At 40.8% G+C, this 21,433-nt stretch overlaps 1 protein-coding gene across 2 annotated transcripts in view; it reads right to left on the bottom strand.

Moving 5' to 3' along the window:
- Positions 1-1,344: 1,344 nt before the first annotated feature.
- The window catches only part of Casp3 (caspase 3), a 21,163-nt gene continuing 1,074 nt past the window's right edge, over positions 1,345-21,433 (bottom strand). For both annotated transcript variants that reach the window (XM_031339729.1, XM_031339730.1), the window contains exons 2-7: positions 11,430-11,497; positions 8,590-8,714; positions 6,691-6,819; positions 5,539-5,714; positions 4,738-4,858; positions 1,345-3,136 (exon numbers count right to left, since the gene is read on the bottom strand). In XM_031339729.1, the coding sequence (XP_031195589.1) occupies positions 2,907-3,136; positions 4,738-4,858; positions 5,539-5,714; positions 6,691-6,819; positions 8,590-8,714; positions 11,430-11,482 (834 nt within the window). In that variant the 5' untranslated portion in view covers positions 11,483-11,497 and the 3' untranslated portion in view covers positions 1,345-2,906. The remainder of the gene's footprint in view (positions 3,137-4,737; positions 4,859-5,538; positions 5,715-6,690; positions 6,820-8,589; positions 8,715-11,429; positions 11,498-21,433) is intronic.

Genomic DNA, 21,433 nt, shown 5'->3' with positions numbered 1-21,433 from the left:
GGTGGCTCACAACCACCCGTAATGAGATCGGACGCCCTCTTCTGGTGCGTTTGAAGACAGCTACAGTGAATTACGCCGGAGCGAGCGAGGCCAGCAGAGGTCCTGAGTTCAATTCCCAGCAGCCACACACGATAGCTCACAGCCATCTGTACAGCTACAGTGTACTCATACACATAAAAAATAAATAAAAATAAATCTTAAAAAAAAAAAAGCGACAACACATTCTCAGCATGGTGATGCATGCCTATAACTCCAGCGCTTGGGCGAAACTGGCCAGTCTGATAGGTGATATATTTTATATTCCTCTTATTATGATGGGTGAAATTGGGTTATCTGAACTTAAGGGATAAGTGCTTTCTTTGTTTTTACTTGCTCTTTTCACATACGTGGCCCATTTTTCTACTGAGTTGATGGTTTTTATCTTGTGTATGTGTAGGACAGGGGCTAACCTTGGATGTCATTCCTCAACTGCTGAGCATGTTGGCCAAGCGCCTACTAGGCAGGCTAGGCTGCTCGCTGCTGCTGGAATTACAAGTGAGCATCATACTTGTTTTCTTTCTTTCTTTCTTTCTTTTTTTTTTTTTTTTAAAAAAACATGGATTCTGGGGATCAAGTTCACGTTCTTGTGCTTGCAAAGAAATCGCTTTGCCCACCTAGTTACTCCCAGTCCCACAGCTCCAATCGTTTTCCTTGTAATAGCTCATACCTCTTTATATAGATAGTATGGAAATTAAAATGGGCTAGCCTTTTCTCTCAACATTAAAGGGCTACAGTTTTTAAAGGTTTAGTTTCATGTATATGGGTGTTTAGCCTGTGTGTATGTCTCTGCACCACATGCATAAAACTCCCAAGGATGCAAAAAGAGGCAGTTCGATCCCCTGGAGCTAGTTACAGAAAACTGTGAGCGGCCATGTGGGTGCTTGGATTCAAATCCAGGTCCTCTGGAAGAACAGCCAATGCTCTTAACCTCTGAGCCTTCTCTCCATCAGCCCTCCCCCATGGTTAGAAAAAGGCTGGACAAAAACATTCATGACACTCTCTTCCTTGAGTATGGGAGTTCCTTTATCCACTTTGGCCTTGAGTTTATAGAAGCTATGGTTATTATGTAAACATTGGAAGAGACGAGGCCCCACCCCTTCCTATATTCATATATCCTGGGTTTAAATCCTATCTATCTCCTCAGAGGTTTTCCACTTGCCAACACCTTCAAATACTAGATTAAAGCCCTGCTGCATCCTCTCACTCTCCCAAATTAAAATTAAAATTATTTTAACTTTCATGTAGTTACTTACTTATTACAACATCAAAAGTACTGACGACAACAAAAAACCTCAAATGCACTGATGATTTTAAATCTGAATTTATGTTTTGAAATAAAAATGCAAGATAACAAACTTTTATAAAATTGTCACATGGGAACACACTTTAAAATACCAATCACATGCTGTATTTACTTAGAAAGAGTTAACAATAAATCCAGTCTAAACAAGAATCTATCAGTTATAATGTGAGTTCCTTCCTTCCTTTGTGTGAAATGCTGGGAGAGCGAGCAACGAGCAACACCCCCATGATAAGGAAGCCCAGAGTAGTCTCCCTGACTGGGATGGGCTCCAGTCTGCAGCTTCTCCACATGGGCTGCAGGGCCTATCGATGGATGCTTTCCCAGTCCTGGGTGCTATGGCTCTTTCATTTCTAGTGACAATACAGATATCACCCTTAGTTTCCTTTCATTGTAAACTTTAACAGAAAAGTCAGCATGCTACAGACTCTGTACATGGAGTTCAGTGAACTCTCTTGAGACTCTCAGCGCTCTGGGAAAGCCTTGTGCAGAAGTTTCTGATCTGGTTCACTCCCTCACGTGGTAACTTGGACATCATTCACACAAACCAGTACTCACGGGGGGTGGGGGGTGGTAGTTGGCAGGCCTTTTCTGAGGTTGTGCCCATGACTCTGCCAACATCTCTGCTCTGGCTCAAACCATCTTCTCTCCAATTACAGTAGATTTCATCTCTCCTTTGTTTGACAACTGGGATTATGATATGTTCCTGTAGAATTCCTTAATTTCATTCTAATAGTCAACAGTTTGAGGCTGTTACATAACCGCTCTTTAGATACTTTGCTGGTTTGATATTTGTAGAAGAATAGGTAAGAAACAAATGCTGGTGGATCTTAGCACCTGGCCATCATGTCCGCTACTGATGGATGGCAGCCTTCAACAAGCCAACCAAGTTCGCACACGGTTTTCCTCTCACATAAATACTCAGGTTATTTTTGTTCCAATAATAAAACATGATTTTTTTTTTTTTAAATAACAAATACGTGCCCTGGACAACTGTCACAAAACCAGTAGCTATAGTGCATGCTATGGTGGTCCAACTCTTCATTTCCATAAATCAGGTCCAAAACAAAGGTTCCAGCCTTTGACTCTGCTCATGGATTCAAGTTCTAAGACATATCACTTGACATTATCATTTGTATGTTTAACAAAAACTAGAATAACATTCTTAACATGAGTAGGGGGTATAAAATCATCACTGGAAAGCTTCACTGCTTCATAGTTATTCAAAATTCACAGTATCACCAAATCTTGATAATTATAAAAGGGTAAACTTTGTCATTTCTTCTATGATGGTAGTACCATTACTGACATTTATTTGATCCGAATTAAATTTCATTTCAACTACCTGATGTTGATGTTGAGGTAGCTGTATTGTGGCTGCATTGCTAGGCAGTGGTATTGTTCAAAGACCACGTGGAACATCAGATTTGATTTAAATGAGAGGGAAATAAAGTCTCCCTGACAGTTTTCTTATTTGGCATTAAAAACAATAAAAAAAAAAACCCAAAAAACAAACAAACAAACAAAAAACAGAAACATGGCCCCCACCCCACTCCCAATCATTTCTTCAGTGATAAAAGTACAGTTCTTTTGTGAGCATAGACACAATACACGGGATCTGTTTCTTTGCATGGAAAGTGGAGTCCAGGGAGAAGGACTCAAATTCCGTCGCCACCTTCCGGTTAACACGAGTGAGAATGTGCATAAATTCAAGCTTGTGCGCGTAGAGCTTCAGCATGGCGCAGAGTGATTGAATGAACCATGACCCGTCCTTCGAATTTCTCCAGGAATAGTAACCTACAAGGCAAAATACGGAGGACTATATCTGCTAGTACGCCACAGCATCTCGTGGGAGGAGTCCACACATTTTTATATAACCATAACGATCAAGATAAACAGAAGCTTCCTCAGTCTTATAAGCCATACAGAGGGAGAAGAATTAACACCGCTGGTCTCCAGACCTCTGGTCTCTTTCCCACAGACGGAACAGGTCGGGGTGAGGAACAGGAAGACAAGGACCATACAAAAGCGAAGCTATCCAAATGGGACTGTGTAGGTTACACAGTGTCTCAGTCTGAACTCACCCGATGTTAACCCTGGCTCAGGCAGGAAACACACTACTTACGCACGCACACTTTAAAAAGGTTTCTTATTTATTTTGTGTACCTGATTTCTTTGCCTGCATGTATATAAGTGTAGCACACGAGTGTCCTATGCCCACACGGATCAGAAGAGGGAGTCAAACTCCCTGGAAGCTGAGTTGCCAGTGGTTGTAAACTACTATGCGGACGTGAGTACATGGCGCCTCTGCATTAGTAGTTAAGTGCCCTTAACTACTAAGTGTCTACTCAGCCCCTTACGTATGTACACTTTAAAAAATGACACTAGTTTGCCTAGGGGGCATTTGGATGAATATAATAAATAGTATTCAAAATGAAGAAAAAGGTGGGGTTTTTTAAATTTACTTTCAGATTAACTACTGGATTAATTGCGTTTCGCTTAGAAGAACATTGTTTGGAAAGACACCTACTGGATAAAACAAATAAGTGAATATATTTTATTTATTTTTAATAGACCTATCTATCAATCCATTTATCTATCTATCTATCTATCTATCTATCTATCTACCTATCTATCTATCTATCTATCTATCTATCTATCTATCTATCTATCTACCTATCTACCTATGTACTTACTGTGTGTGTGTAGCTGTGTATGTGCCACAGTACACATGGAACTTGAAAGGTAACTGTTGAGAGAAAGGTTTTCTCTGACTACGGTATGTACATATCCACATACAGGTCCACATCACAAACTTAATGCCTTTTGTGCATGTGTATGTGTGTGCACGCGTGCATGTGCATGCGTGTATATACAGTAGTTTGTATGACAATGGCCCCCATAGGCTCATGTTTGAATACTTTGTCCCAAGTTGATGGAACGTTTTAGGAAGGATTGGGAAGTGTGGCCTTGATGAAAGTGGTGTGTCAGGTGGTCTTTGAGGACTCAAACGCCAACACCATTCCCAGTTAGTTCTCTCTACTGTGGCTTGTGCTTGTAGAGGGAGATATAAGCCTATCACCTGCCTACTGTCATGCCCGCCCTCACTCCCACCCTGTTTCCTGCCACAATGGCCCATGGACTCTGACCATCTGTAATCACAGGCTCCAAATTAAACATTTTCTTTTATAAGTTGCCTTGGTCATAGTGTTCTGTCACAGCCATAGAAAAGTAACTAAGATGGCAGGTTAGTTATTTTAGGGATGGAAGGATACCTTTGTGAAGGGTGTATGAATATCTTACTAGCCTTCAGAAGACTCTTCACTGCTCAGCTTTATAATGTGTCACAGTATACTTCAACTAAAATCAACACATAACAACCCTTGACATTTTCTCACCGGGTGCCGTAGAGTAAGCATACAGGAAGTCGGCTTCCACTGGTATCTTCTGGCATGCCATATCTTCGTCAGTTCCACTGTCTGTCTCAATGCCGCAGTCCAGCTCCGTACCCCGGCAGGCCTGGGTGCCAGAAGACATACGCTTCTTATAAAAAATATACGTGGACACACATAATTGACATCCGAAAACTGGTCTGAGAACTAGGGAGTTTTTCTGATAGAAGAGTAACATTGTACTGGCTGGTTTTGTGTGTCAACTTGACACACGCTGGAGTTATCACAGAGAAAGGAGCCTCTCTTGAGGAAATGCCTCCATGAGATCCAGCTGTCAGGCATTTTCTCAATTAGTGATCATGGGGGTTCTGGTGGGGGGGGAGGGCTTAACCTATTGTGGGTGGTGCCATCCCTGGGCTGGTAATCCTGGCCTCTATTAAAGAAAGCTAGCTGAGCAAGCCAAGGGAAGCAAGCCAGTAAGCAGCACCCCTCCATGGCCTCTGCATCAGCTCCTGCTTCCTGCCCTGTGTGAGTTCCAGTCCTGACTTCCTTTGGTGATGAACAGCAATGTGGAAGTGTAAGTTGAATAAACCCTCTCCTCCCCAACTTGCTTCTTGGTCATGATGTTTGTGCAGGAATAGAAACCCTGACTAAGACAAGCACTGAGATGTACTCCAGATTCCCTAAATGGCTGTTTAAATAAATAAAAATATAACAGTTCTGGAGCCCCAGAACCAAAAGTAAAGACTGATATTTAAATAAGCTGATCCCTTTAACTGAGCACCAAGCTGCTCAGCGATACGCTACCTGAATGATGAAGAGTTTCGGCTTTCCGGTCAGACTCCGGCAGTAGTCGCCTCTGAAGAAACTAGTTAATTTTTTCAGTTCAATAGGCCCATTTGTTCCAAAAATCACTCCTTCATCACCATGGCTTAGAATCACACAAACAAAACTACTCCTCTTGCTATGATCTTCCTTAGAAACTGGAAAGACATTTAGAAATAATATAAAACAGGACAGAGACAGGAAGGCACTTGGCAGCTTTGCACTGCACGAGAATACAGTAAAGAACCCGTGCTTTCTCATTGGACTAAGATGGCTTTGACTTCATGGTCTTAGTTTTCTGAGATCTGGGATTACTGGTTTATACCATGACCACAAGATGAAGAACTGAGAATAGAATGTCAAGAGCATCCATGTCTAACACAGGCAGAGCACATTTGGAATGATTTTTAGGGAATGGCATGATTAACTTTTCTTTTTTTTTTTTTCACTTTTTCCTAGAATATATAAGCAGCTGGGTGTGGTAGCTACCTCCAAAACAAAACAAACAAAAACCAAAAAACAAACAAAAACCAATCAGAATAATGTACAATATAATTCTATAATTTTTATACTTCACTATCTCTATAATTATAGCTAGGCCATTAAGTAAAATTACCCAATGAAGGGGATTCTTAGAGAATCCCCTACATGAAATTTTGATCATATTCACACATACATATCCCCAACTCCACCCAACTTTACGCCCCCTCCCCCTTTCAAATAAAAAAATTACACAGGGTACAATTTGTGCTGATCATATATAGACAGGAGTTGGCCCATCCGCTGGAGCACGGTCAACCAATCAGGGACCAAACCCTTAAATAAAGTGGGCCCTCTTCCTCCAGCAGCCATCAGCTGTCAGTAGCTCCCTGGGCTCCGTTCTGTGTAAGAATGCCGACTGCTGTGAGCTCCTGCCTGCAGTGATGCTGCCTTCCTTGCTCTTACTCTCTCTGCCCATCTTCAGCAATGGTGCCTGAGCCTTGGGTTTGTGTGTGGGTTGGGTTATAGATGGCCAGCCCGTTCTAACTGAGCTCTGCAGACACTTAATCTTTGTTCTTTGACCAGCTGTGAGTTGCTTTGTCCACGCCCACAGAAGCTTCCGAAGGACATGCTTTGAATTGGGTTATGTCTTACCACTATCCATCAGTTCCACAATCTCTTCACGAGTAAGATCATTTTTATTTCTGACTTCGTACTTCAGGCCCATGAATGTCTCTCTGAGGTTGGCTGCATCCACATCGGTACCAGAGCGAGATGTCATTCCTTGGGACAGAGAGAGCTCTTGATTGCATTTTACAAGAATTACTGCTTTGAGAATAAGTGAACTGTGCAGTCATTCACACAACCAATAAACTCTTCCTTTTAAATGCTGACCTTCTTATTTTGATCATGGTGATAGTCTTTGCTGTGTTAGCACATAAGACATTTCATTATGTTAACTGCTAGAAACTGTCATGACAGGGATAGCCTCTACAGCAGCTTCAACATTGAAAATGAGAGGGGACTTCAGAGGCCTGGCAATAGAGGTTTGTTTGATAAACTGTGATTCATTTATATGATGAAGCACTATGTTGCTTTCTCATTCATTCATTCATTCATTCATCCACTTACTCACAGGCTGTAGCTCAACCTGGTCTTGAACTCACAATAATCCTCCCAAGTGCTGGGATTACAAGCACAGGCCACTATGCCCAGTTCATGTTGGAAATGGTCATTGTTTTTCAAAAACTTGCTAATTAGTTTTATGTAACATGATAATATCTTCAGAAGATCGAAAAAAGTAAGTGATCTAAGTTTGATTTATGTAGCTTGCTCAGACACTGTTCAGCGCTAAATCAGTTGTAAGACACAGTACTGCTTGTACATTGTACAAGAAAAGGAAATCCACAACTATCATCAGATTAATATTGTTTATCAGGTATTCTGCTCTGTGGGTAGTAGTCAGTCTTTCCAACCATCACAAGATGCTTATTACTGGCTTCATTGGTACACATGAGGGATGCCAAGCACAAATGAGCTTAAAATCCTGCTCTTGATTAGTAAACTGTATTCTGAGCATTAGAGTAACTTAGTTTTAAAAGAAGAAAGGAAAGCCAGGCGGTGGCGGCAGAGACCTTTAATCCCAGCACTCAGGAGGTGAAGGCAAACAGATCTCTCAGTTAGAGGCCAGCCTGATCTACAGAGTGAATTCCAGGACAGCCAGGACTACATAAGAGAAACCCTGTCTTGAAAAAAACACAATAACAAAACATCAAAAGGATAGCAAAACCTATCAAGTCCAATTCCTGCTGCCCATATACTTCTGGATGTATATACTCCAGCCTTCCACTGGAGTGTGGTAGATCTACATACAGTACAAGCTCTGAGTCATATCCTAACACCACTAGTAGAGTTAGCTTAAACACCATTACTTCTACCGTGCACTCCTTCTGAGGCTGGGGTGAATTACACAGCAATTGTCAATTGGCCTTCAATTACACAGCAGTGGTCAACACAGAGGCACACTTTTCCTGAAGCTGGACACCTAGCTTCACAAATGGGAAACATGGTACAGGGTGGGGTCAGCTCAGTAACCTGAGATAAGAGGCCTTAATTGGTATTCTAGAACTGGCTCAGGAATGACCTTGGGGCCCATTTGCCAAAGGCTATGAGTTAAAGGCCTGAGGTCACTAGAGAGACTTTCTAAGCTCCCTCAGGGCAGACGGCCTCGGGTGCCAGTCACACATCTTCATCCCTGCCAGCTTGTTGCTTATGAACCTTTTCTTCTCTCATCACTCTGCCTCAAGGCACTGGCTCTGTTGGGCAGCAGCAGATTCCAACCCTCCCCAGGCACAGGAGAGGCAGGGATGTCCAACATGGAAGAAGCGTTCATATTGAATGGGACTTGTAAGGTCCAGGGCATCTCTCCTTTGCCCTTTTTCTGTCTTAGTTTACTGACTCATAATTACTCGCCACAGATATTGCTTTCATATTATATCCAAGGTAAATGGCATCAATATAAGAAACGTTTACAACGTTACGTTAGATACATACCAGTGCTTTTATGGAAGTTCTTATTATTAATTATTACACATAAGCCCATTTCAGGATAATCCATTTTGTAACTACTGTCCAGATAGATTCCAGAGTCCATTGACTTGCTTCCATGTATGGTCTTTCTGTATGGAAATCAAGTGATGGTTACAAAGGTAGAAATGAGGGTTTTTATTAATACAGCCTTTAAGACTCATCAGAACAGGTGACATTTGTTTAAGACTATCAATGTCTCAACTTCATGTTACATCCTTCCTTCATTCAAATTTCACAGCTTGTGTGTTTGATCTCAATCACCAAGGAGGAAAAAAAAAGCATAAATACACTCAGGACAACCCATTTAACTGATGAGGACATCACCTACCAAGGCTAACAGAGTGCTGAAGGGTGTTCAGATCCTATGACGGAGTCAAGGTGGAAGGGTTTCCTGTAAAGTCCAATCAAATTTTACCAACTACATTTTTTTTTTAATTAACATTGTGTGAGATAATCTCTCCTTGACAATAAAAGTACAATTGGCTTTTTGGTTTTTTGTGTGTGTTGTTTTTTTGTTTGTTTGTTTTTCAAGATAGGGTTTCTCTGTGTAGCCCTGGCTGTCCTGGAACTTACTCTGTAGACCAGGCCGGCCTCTCGAACTCAGAAATCCACCTGCTTCTGCCTCCCAAGTGCTGGGATTAAAGGTGTGCACCACAATTGTTTTTTTTTTTTTTTTTTTTTTAAGATTTTGATTTTTGAGGTAGAGTTTTGCTATAGTTATCCTGGGCTGGCCCTGGGCAGTCCACTTATCTAAGAACTCCGCCACTAAATCAGCCCTTAAACTTTATAAGCTGAACCAATGAATAATTTATTAATACACAGTTGAATTATTATAAATCATTGAAAACACTTGGGTAAAAATCACTTATATAAAAATGTTAGCTAGGGGGCAGGGCTGGAGTGAACAACCAACCATCCATAATGAGATCTGACACCCTCTTCTGGAGTATCTGAAGACAGCTATAGTATACTCACATATAATAAATAAATAAGTCTTAAAAAAAAAATGTTAGCTAGGTCGATCAGAGGTCAGTGATCATTTTCTTAAAAATCCAGATAGGCTCATAGGCTATCCTTCAGTAAAGACTCAATTTGGCTGGGTGAATCTAGCCCAAGGCAATAAGTTTACAAAGGTGTGGCTGCATTCCAACAACCGTGACAGAGACTGAACAAAAGCCTGACCCATGTTCTAGGAGGACTCTAGGACCAGCAAACATCAACACTGTGAAGACTACACACTCAGCCATAAGACTAGCTTACATTTTACACAATTCTAAAGGTAATGGTAGACAGAGTAAAAGCAGTAAATGAAGGGGTCAAAGGTAGACAAAAAAGAACCATTATATTTAGTTGGAGGTAGAGGTCCCACATTTTACAGAGAAAATTAGGTCACACAGGCTGTACATTCCTATTCCAGAAATTTACAATTGTAAATGCTCCAAATGTGGCAAGTTTTTGAAAGTCAACATGATGCCACAAGTGCAAAATTCCACACCAAGTCTCATGTAATGGGTCACATGCAAAATGCAAGCACACTAAAAATATTATATAAAATTAGCTTTGGCATGCATGTATAAAATTTATATGAAACAGCAATGAATTCATAGTATTTAGAATTTATAGGCCAGGGAGACAACTCAGAAGGTAAGAGCACTTTCTAAGCAGTCTAAACAGCCCCGGGGTTCAATCTCTAGAAACTAATTAAAAAGCTCTAAGTCAGAGAGGTTCTCAACTTGTAGGTTCTGATCCCCTTGGGAAGTCAAATGACCCTTTCATAAGGGTCACATATCAGCAAATATCCTGTACATCAGATATTTACATTACAATTCATAACACCAGCAAAATTACAGTTATGTAGTAGCAATGAAAATAGTTTTATGGTTGAGGTGGGGTTCGTCATAACCTGAGGAACTGTGTTAAAGGGCTGCAGCATCAGGAAGGTTGAGAACCACGGCTCTAAGTGGTGGCTCACATCTGTATTCACAGCACTCCTGCTACAAGATGGGAGGTGGAGATAGGGGAATAGGCCAGAGCTTGAGTAGGCAGTAGCCCAGGGTACTCTGTAGCAGAAACAAGAAAAAATTGGCCTCTAACCTCCACACGTACATTGCGATACATATACACCTGTACACACACACACACACACACACACACACACACACACACACACACACATACGCGGGTCCCAGCTCCAATGCATTTTTGTTGTATATATGTGAATATGTTCCAAGCTGAGAGTCCCAAGTCTAAAATATTCTAGGTTCTCGTCATTTTGGATAAGGGATAAAAACTTGTAATTGAACTGTAATTCCCATTGCCTAAAGCTGATTCTTCACTATCTTCTTCTGCCTCCTTTATGAGCCAGCACTAGACCAAGAAGGGATATACATTAAAAAAGAGCAGAGAATCCCAAGCCAGGAATATAAGGACACTTAGCATAGGATCTAACTAACCTCCTTGCCCTCAAGATGAGAACCGAAGATGTAAGTTTACATAAAGCTGCACAGCTGTTGGGGCAAGTGGGTGGCCTGGTCTCTCTAGTTTGAAAGCCCCTTTTCCCTCTGCTTCCCTATTCCTCAGAATGACCTATCACAAACCCATCTTTCTTTGACCATACAGAATTATATTTATACCAGTTTCACCAGGCACAGTAACTCCTGTCTATTTTGCTAGCATTTAGGTAACAGAAATCAGAGGACTATCTCAAGTTTGAAGCCAGCCTGGTCTACAGAGCTCCGAGTTAGCCTGGGGTAGGTGGAGGACCTGCCTTAAACAACAACAAATACAAATAAATAAATACTCACACTTCAAAATTATTAATGGATTTTGAATCCACTGAGGTTTTGTTGTTCTCCATGGTCACCTTTCTTAGCTAGAATAGAGAGAAAAAGACAAGTTATTCATAACAAATGTTTATAGAGACACTGCTGTGTATTAGCAATGCCACGCTGATTTCTCTAAGTTCTTGTTTTATATTGAATGCTATTGTCATTCAATATAAATCAGATGTCTGCAGAATGATCCTTTGCAATGGTACCACACTGTCCTTTCTCTCTCTCTTTCTTCCTTTCTTCCTTTCTTTCTTTCTTTCTTTCTTCCTTTCTCTCTCTTTCTTCCTTTCTTTTTTTCTTTTCTTTCTCTCTTTTTAACTATGAATTACATCAAGAAAACAGAGTGTGCAGCTCAATGAGGTTTTGTTTGTTTGTTTGTTTGTTCCATTTGTGTGTCCTTGGCAATCAAAACAGTTTCCCTGGTCACCCAACAACTCAAGTTATGCATTGGATCTTGGCTCCCAGCTTAAGACAACTAAAACAAAACAAACTAGCCTCAAGTTCACACAACACTATACCACAATGGTGGGAACCCCAAGGACTTCCGGATCTTCAGATGCTCTTACTTGGAAACTTGACTTCTGATATAAATGACTCTGTCCTAAGACAAGGACTAAAAATCTTGAATGAATCTCCAGACTCTAGAATTCCTGGCTATGTCAAATATTTTGATCAATCCAACTTTCATCCTCAGGCCCATGCTGAGGGCAGAAATACTACAGCTTCAGTAACTGAGGCTCCAAACCTAAGTTCCTACTATCTTTCATCTCCTTTGATGTGCTGTTGGAAACAGAGAAAGAGGGAAGAGGAAGTAATGACACTTGAGCCTAACCATGGAACAGGAGGACAGCGCTTCATGGGCCTTCAAAAGCCAATCAGTGGTTTGCATTCCTATGAAGGCTCTTTGCTTTCTAGAAAACCACAAGATGTGGGCACTACTGGGATGCCCCATGTTTTTAAGTCAGCAAGTAAATATTTAGAGAGCATAGACTTTGAGCCCAGTTCTTACTTTCAGGAAACTTGAAGTCTAGAAAGAAAAAAAAAGAACTGAGTGGATGCAGTGTACCAAGACTCAAGGAAGCCTGAAGGAATGCTCACCATTCCCAACCTTGTCAGAAGGCCAATTTAAATGAGGGAAGAAGCCCATGGCTTTATAAAAATTGTCACAGTTACAGTGAAGACTGTTAGGAAAAATAGAGTTTCAGACACTGTTGGAGCCATGAGGAAAACCTAAAGGGGAAAGAAACTGGAGCAAGGGCTACTTTAGCTAGATGGTCAGGGAGTCATCTCTGAGGTGACATTTATAGAGAACTGAACCCCAACGAGGGTGGTAGTATCAGCTCGATCAAAGGCCTGGAAACAATCTGTTCTACTCAAAGTACAGAAAGACCAGTTTGACTAGTGCGGGATCAGGGAGAGATATTCAGGAAAGGCAAGATTGCTGGGCCAGTGAGAAGCCTTCTGGAATGTCCAGGAAGGAGATGATGAAGGACTGCTGGACAGTTAACTGTCTGGGCATTCCGCTGTCTACAAGTTGATAAGAGGAAGTGAAGCCAGCAGAAGATGCAAGAGCAAAGGGGACTGGATGGTTGAGGTGTACCAAGACTCGAAGGAGCCTTCCAGGATCGCTCACCTTTCCCAACCTTGTCAGAAGGCCAATTTAAATGAGAGAAGAAGGCCTCTGGATTTATTTAAAAAAAAAAAAAAGTCACAGCTACAGTGTGGACAGCTGGCTACAGAGGGGACTGTTAGGAAAAACTATCCAGGCCCAAGTGACTAGATACTATTTTAGTGGCTTGTTGGGTATTACCCAGAGGACTCTCGGGGATTATTGGGTTCTCCAGGACATATCCTTCTGCATAACTCACCACCGGCTAGGCTAGTTTATAACTCTGTAGGAAATCAAGCCATAATAAGTAGCTACATAAGCGACTCTTGTCTATAGCCAAAAGTAAATGTCTTACAACGATACAATTAATTTTCACTTGATAGAAAGACCGATCCTTCTGTATTATAGCGATTGCCTTCCAGGAAGGTGATGGAGGCCTGAGCTGTAGCTGGACAGTTGACAGTCTGGGCATCCTGCTGTTTATAAATCGATTAGAGGAAGTGAAGCCAGCACAAGATGAGAGCAAAGTTCACCGGTAGTCTCATAACTGCCAGTGAACTGCTCTGCACACACTCGGCTCTTTCTAGCTCCCAGTTTTCCTCTGAACTGGACTGAAGATCTTTGGTACCATTGGTCAACTAGCAGTTGAATAAGTCTTGCTGCTGCTTTATTTTCTATTTGAGCAGTCAAGTTTTTAATTTTTTTGAAAATTGTACTTTAAAGGAACCAATAGTTGTCCTGGGCTGAGAAAAATCACCATATAAAACAACTGTTCCCACCACAGTAGGAAAACGGGAAATTAATAATACAGGAGCCAAAGAAGCCTGGGGTTTCCGAAGCAATGCAAAGAGATGTCCAGCATACATACGGAATTTACCTCAGGGAAGAAGAGGGCCAGTACCCTCAGTAAAGGAAATAAAAGCAAAATATTTTATGGATTTGTTAGGTGGTCCTGGGGATTTAATCCAGGGGCTCAGGCATAAGTAAGAGTCCTACCACTGGGTCACAGCTCTAGTACACAGTATGGGGAGGTAGTAGAGAGGCCGGGGAAGGTGCTATGAGGAGGACTTGGGGCTTTTCAGAGGATGCCACCCATTTCCTTTATATTTAGGAGCTAAATTGTGAGACAAGAAACTCTACATGTCTCCTTTAGCCTCCTGTGGACATACTTCTAAATTCTACCAAGTAACACCAAAACAGAATCAGATACAAAGCGGGAAAGCCTGCGTGAGAGGCATTTTCATACTACTAAGATAGACACAAACTGATAATACCTCTTGAGAGTATTTTGGGAGGAATCCCTCATCTGCTTATAAAAACCGTCAAGTTTGATGTGGTAAGCTGACTAGAGTCTATAAAAACCCTGCGGGATGGGGGAAGTAAGGAAATTGGAGAATATGCATTATTCATAAAAACTGAGAGTGTGAGTACAGAGAAATTATTCTTTTAGTAAATTCATACAAGTTATTACAGCTATTTTCTTTTAAGGTTTCTTTGAATCCCTTATCAGTGACATAAATGCTAATACAAGGTTATGTGAAAATAGATTATAGAAATCTAGCATGCTCTCTTTTTACATATTACTATGTTTATTAGCAGTGGCTGTCTGAGTGGTAGGATTGCTGACAAGTTATTTACTTTGTAACAAAGTTATTTACTTTGTAACATTCTTCTACATCATCTAGTTTTTCTGTAATATTGTTTCAATGTTAGAAAATAGTATCAAGCTGGGCGGTGGTGGCTCTCGCTTTTAATCCCAGCACTTGAGAGGCAGAGGCAGGCAGATCTCTGAGTTCGAGGCCAGCCTGATCTACAGAGTGAGTTCCAGGACAGCCAGGGCTACACAGAGAAACCCTGTCTCGAAGAAAAAAAAAAGTCATCATACATTTGCTCCAATTTAAAACAGACAGGGCCAACTTGATTGTAAACTGTAAGACTTTGGATGACTGGGCGGTGGTGTACAGTCTGAGTTTGGAGCCAGCTTGGCTTACAGACTAAGTTCCAGCTCTTGACAGCCAGAGCTACACAGGAAACCTGTCTTGGAAAAACAAAACAATACAAAACAAAAACCTCACCAACCAAAAAGACTTTGGGTGAAGAGACACCATGACCAAGGAAACTCCTATAAAGGAACACATTTAATTGGGACTGGCTTACAGTTTCAGAGGTTTAGTTCATTATCATCATGGCAGGAAGTGTGGCAGCCTGCAGGCAGGCATGGTGCTGGAGAACGAGCTGAGAGTTCTACATCCTAATCAGAAGGCAGCACGAGGGACTAAAGGCATGTACGACCACGCCTGGACCTCAGCTTTTCTTTAATTCCTTTTCATGACAGATCTTTATAAGCCTGGCCACTAAGCCTCAAGTTCTAGATTAAATCAGATCAAAAGGACATGCCATCCCACCTCAAGATCCAGATCATCGGCATGCTGTATTCCTGTCTCAAGATGTGTGTGCCTGTGCTCCTGGATTGTAAATCATTCCAGATATAGTCAGGCTGACAACAGAGACCAGCCATCACAGTGATAATGATGTCAACATAGGCACACTAGTTCTAACCAATATACCACTCTGGTTGGAGAATGTAAATAATGAGGGAGTCTGTGTGGGACCAGACAGATATAGGGTATCTCTAAATTACTTTAAAAATTAATGCCTTTTTGTTCTTATTAGAAACCAAGATTAGATAACTTCTTATTTTGAATCTAGAGTTTCTGCCAGCATCCCCATGGTCTGCCTCAAAATGTCCCTCTCTGTGAGTTTATCACATCCAGAATTCATAGTGGATTCTTGGAGACCCTAAGTATCCACTGGTTCTCACCAGCCATCCAGGTTCTAAAAGTCTTTCTAAAAACTACAAATAGTATAGCCACTCAGACTGGAAAATTGACTTTCTTGTTTTAGTCTTTTGAGATAGGGTTTCTGGTGTAACAGCCCTGGCTGCCCTCGAACTCTCTTTGTAGACCAGGATAGCCTCAAACTCATAAAGATCTGCTTGCCTCTGCCTCCTGAGTGCTGGGATTGAAGGTCTGTGCCACCATGCTTGGCCCTGGAAAATTGAGTTTTAATAACCTTTTGTGTCATGTGAGCAATAAAGCTATGGGATAAAGCTATTCCTTCCTTCTGACTGGCACACCCAGATACAAGCTTCATAGCAACCAGCTTGCAGAACTTGACAACATTGGCTTCCCTGGCTCAGACCAATGGAAGACCTAAACTGCATTTAAAAAATAATTTAGTGTATATGCAGGCATGTGGGTGTGGAGGTTAGAGGACAAACCTTGGGAGCTATTTCTGGTTCTCTCTGTCCACCATGTGGATCCTGGGGAACAAACTCAGGTTGTCAGACTTGGTAGAAAGCACCTTTATTTGATGAGCCATCTTGCTGGCCCTCAATGATAGGTTTTAACTAAATATTAGATGACTTTTAAGTGGTCATTTCCTTTTCATATATCCAACCAATTTTCTATGGAAAGTTAAGAAAAGAACTCAGACAGATGAGTCTTAATGAAGTAACTATAATCACTTTGACATTAGCTATAAGACAGCTGAATTTCTTTTACTAAAGTAAGTATATATATATATACATATATATATATGTATATAAACAAGAGTTAAAATGTTATTTCCCTGTTTAATAAGAATGTCTCAGGAACAAATATCATATTATATAACATTTTTCACTCTTAGTACTTGAACATTGCAAATTGTCTCAAGCATCAGCTCATTTTAATACACTAAATTTTTTATACTAAATCAAAATCTTCCTAGCATGAGACATGTGCACAATGACTCTATTTGTCATCATCTGCTTTTCCCACATGAGGTACCAAATCATACTCTAGGGAAAGACTCTTAGCATTACCTCATCCCCATTAGCTCATACAGCTAATACTCAGCTGGATACAAATTATTCTAGGGATGGTGATCTCATCTTTGAAGGGCTTAAAAAAAAAAAAAAATCTCTTTAGGGATGTATAGACTATCCCAGACGACAGCAGGAGCTGAGGGCTTTATAAAGTAGAGAAAGTAAGCAAGAGAGCTTTATAACAATGCATTGGGGCTCACAACCAACTCAGCAACAGGACTCAACACTAATTGTTTCTGAAGATCCCTGCATCAGTTTAGGATTCAGATGAGTGAAAACATTATAAAATACATTTAACGGTCACCAGGAAGCTGTAGGCAATGCATTTCACCTTCCATGACAATTCAGAATCTAGGCTTTAGAGTCACGTCTCTAGTTCCCTGATCACTGGGCTGGAGCAACAGCAACCAGATGTTCAGAAGTTTAGAAATGCTGTTGGCATAAATTTTGCGTCATCCCGAAGTAGATTAAAATGCCCCAAGCTGTGTTCTCCTTAAGGAAGTGAGATGGAACTTGGTCTCTAATTACACAATTGTTGGCCAGTTTTTCCTGGAAACTGGAGTAAGACAGAACGAGTAATCTTCAGAGTAAAGGCAGAGAGACAGGGAAGTTGTTTCTAAAATACAATTAGACAGTGAGGTAGAAGGCATCAATAATGGCTTGAAACAAGACAAATACCCATTATAAAATAGATGAAAGCTTGCCTACCACAGGGATTCAAAACAAGATGTTGCATTAGTACAAACCAATTTTAGAGGTGTGTGTAGGCCAGAGGTTGCCTTCTGGAATCTTTCTCTATTGCCTACTACCTTATTTTTTGAGGCAAAAGTCTCTCACTGAACCTACCTAGAGCTCTCTCTTTTGGCTACCCTAAGGCATTGAGTCCTGGGATCGTCATATCTCTGATGGGTTACAGCCACAATTCACATCCGGTTTTTATGTGGGTGCTAGGGATCTGAACTTGGGTACCCATGCTTGCAGAGCAAACACTTTTACCTTCTGAGCCATGTCCTCAGACTAAGTTTTAGAGGTTTGTAATTGGAGAATTTGTCCCCTGTCATCAGGCTGACCTTCTGGTGGCTGACTTACAGAGACCTCATGAGGACAGTCATCCGCCAGGTCTCTGAGTTTTCTAAATTTCATGACACACAAGACTTAATATTCTTCATTTCTGAATCATCTCCCTAGATATAAATATTCAAAAATTAGGAGTAAAGACTTAACAAAGTAGTAGCCGAAGTAACTGTTTCTCTTACTTCTGGCTCACATGTGCTAGACTGAGTGGCACATAGGTATAATTGGGCTTCGCAATAACACCCAGGTATAATGGTTCCACTTTATATTTAGTTAAATGGAGCTCAGAGAGTTCATCACTTTTAAAGTAACAGAGCCACGACTCATGCTCCATATAGCAAGCTCCATTCTATAGTCTATAAACTGCTCAGCATCATATAGGTGTGACAACACTAATTTCAATAGAACAAAAACCTATAAGTCCAGGTTCTCTGATTAAAATGAGACTTAAAAACACATATAGTATGGCAGAAACTGATCATTCAAAACTGAAATCAGATGTACAGTTGTTCTTCAGTATTTGTAGATGACTGGCTCTAGAACTTTCCTCAGATAGCAAATTCAAGTTCAAATCCTTTTTATGTAGTGTTGTTCAGGGGATGATGAAATCTATACATCACAGTAGATTCAATTTCTATTCTCTCATAATTATACCTACAATTGCTAAAGTCTACAAATACAGGTCATCACTTACTACATTTATTGCAATGAAGAAAACAGTAATAATGATTATGATGTTTCTCATCCCACCAGGAATTTACTTATAAATGTATATTTGGTTAAGCATTCGTTAAATTGGTTCCTATATGTCTACCTACCTTCCTAGCATGAAGCCACTGTAGAATGGCTTCTGGATATGTGTGTAGAATGATCTGAGAAACACCGGGATTCTATTTACTACTTATCAGTGAGGACAAGGACTCACAAGCACTCTCATAGTAAGTAAACGAAACAGAAAGAACACCTGTTTCACAGTCATCTAGTTAAGAAAAGATTTCTTTTTTTTAAAAGACTTATTTATTTATTTTATGTATATGAGCACACCATTGCTCTCTTCAGACACCAGAAGAGGGCATCAGATCCCATTACAGATGGTTGTGAGCCACCATGTGGTTGCTGGGAATTGAACTCGGGACTTCTGGAAGAGCAATCGGTGCTCTTAATCACTGAGCCATCTTTCCAGCCCCAAGAAAAGATTTCTTAGTGTATGTAACCAGTGGTTGGTTTTGTTTGTTCTCAAAACTGTCCCATCTGGTCTCAATTCCTTTGAGGGTTCATTGAACTGGCTGTTGTCATTGAGCCTGATAAAGTCAACCTTCTAATGTTTAAACTATAATGAGTGAAAAGATAGCTGGAAAGGAAAAGAAAAAATGGAGAACATATTGTATTACAGGAACAAATAAACCATGTTGTTTTCTTGTTTCTGGAATGGGCCACACAACCAGGGAAGCAGACCAGCCTGATGAAGCTCTCTGACCTTGTGCCACAAGCCAGAAAGAATGTGGTGCTTACTATCTGCAAAGGGTCTGTCTTGTCCTCTCCTAAGCGAAACCCTTAGAGGCTAAACCTATATGATGCTCTTAGGGATATGTAAGAATTACTGACCTGTTTGAAAACAATTTGTTGTTGTTGAAATAAAAGTACAGAGTGGAAGATCCTTGATGTCTTTTATAAAAATTACAAATAACTATGTATTCTGCTGAATATCAACTGTATGAAGATGTTTCATTGGGCCCTGAGTGTATGAAGTAGTGGAAGAAGCAGACCCCACCCCTATACAGAGCTTATGTCCATGTTCACTGGCATTTAAAAACACCATCAAGGTATTTTTAGATGTTCAGTCCTTATTAGATAATTTCATTGTACTTTGGCAGAATGAAGAAGTTCTCTAGGTAATATTGAAGGCCAAAACAAAGAGGCCAAAACAAGAACTATTATGTAGAATGCCACCCTTAACAAAACATCATCACACATACTATTTCATCTGATCTTTACAAAACCCTGTGAGCAATATAGATTATGCCTTATTTATGAAGGAGCTGGTAGGCACTGGGGTCCTGGCCTTCAGACAGTCAGATGACAGAATACCCTTTCTTCTCCAAAAAAAAAAATTTAATCTGTTAAGTGACTATATAAAACAGTAGAGATAACTCAGCATTTAAGAACATCTCCTGCTCTTCTGGAGGTCCTGAGTTCAAATCCCAGCAACCACATGGTGGCTCACAACCATCTGTAATAAGATTGGATGCCCTCTTCTGGTGTGTCTGAAGACAGCTACAGTGTACTTACATATAATAAATCAATAAATCTCGAAAAACGAATTAAAAAAAATCTAAAAAAAAAGAATGTAAGAATTTCCACATCGTTTTCTACCTCTATCAGTGGGGTAGAACTTTAATATTATCTAACACGAAGTCCAGAACTAATGCAGTGTGTTTGAAGAAAAGAAAAGACTTTAGAAAGTAGATGAAGTGAATGTGTTGCTAAGTTTGAAACTGTAGAGTGGCCCTGGAACCGCTTATATCAGATAAGGATACAGCGTTTTTACTTAAAAGAGCAGGAGGCAGACCCTTTCTGCAGGACCACAAAAGCAATCTGATTTCATTAGGTGCAGAATTTCACTTGTTACTTTGTACCACTTCAATTGCTACATTTCAATGAACTTCCACTCATTAAAACACATTCTCACTTTCCAAAAGCCTGATTCTGCTGGACAGCAAAGCTTTTAAAGCTTCAACACTGGGTTGTGACAGGGTTCTACATTTCATATTTATGGCTCCGACCATGGTCACCACGAACACATCCAAAGTGGCTTCTCAATGGCTGACCAAAACCCCAGCTTAGCTTCTCCTCTGCTATTTTGAATACTCATACTGTAACAATGGCCCCACATTTCCCACCCACCCATATTCCCTAATCCACATTTTAATTAACCATTTTGCTGTAGTAACACAAACGGACTGAGCAGTCACTTGTGGGTTGGGGGGGACCAGTAAGGAAGGGCGCCAAGCTAAAGTTAGAGCCTAGTGGCGTTTGCTTACAGTTCTGTAGGCAAACAATAAACAAGCAAAAGTAGAGGATATGACACAGCTGCTTTCAGGAAATGCCTGCTGCAGAAGGGATGGGAAGATTTAACCTTGGAATTTAAACTAAACCTCTCTCTAGCAGCTCCTATTCATAAGCAAATGTATCAGGGGGAGAAAAGGTGAGGCGATTGACTGGGGGTTGCAAAGAAAACCCGAAAAGGACACAGGGGTAATAAAAGATAAAGCAGGAGGACAGTCAAGACCCGGGCTTTGGCTTTGCTAACCCGGTTAGAAAATAGAGTTTTACCCTTAAACCTTAAGAGCAAACATGAACATCTAGAAAACTGTTTTTAGTTCGTGTTTTAAACAGTGTACAGGAGAGGGGCCGGGGGGGGGGGGG

Source organism: Mastomys coucha, unplaced genomic scaffold, assembly GCF_008632895.1.
Source record: "Mastomys coucha isolate ucsf_1 unplaced genomic scaffold, UCSF_Mcou_1 pScaffold22, whole genome shotgun sequence".
NCBI lineage: Eukaryota > Metazoa > Chordata > Mammalia > Rodentia > Muridae > Mastomys > Mastomys coucha.
Note: the sequence above shows the minus strand (reverse complement) of the source record. Positions and strands in the feature narration are given on the sequence as shown.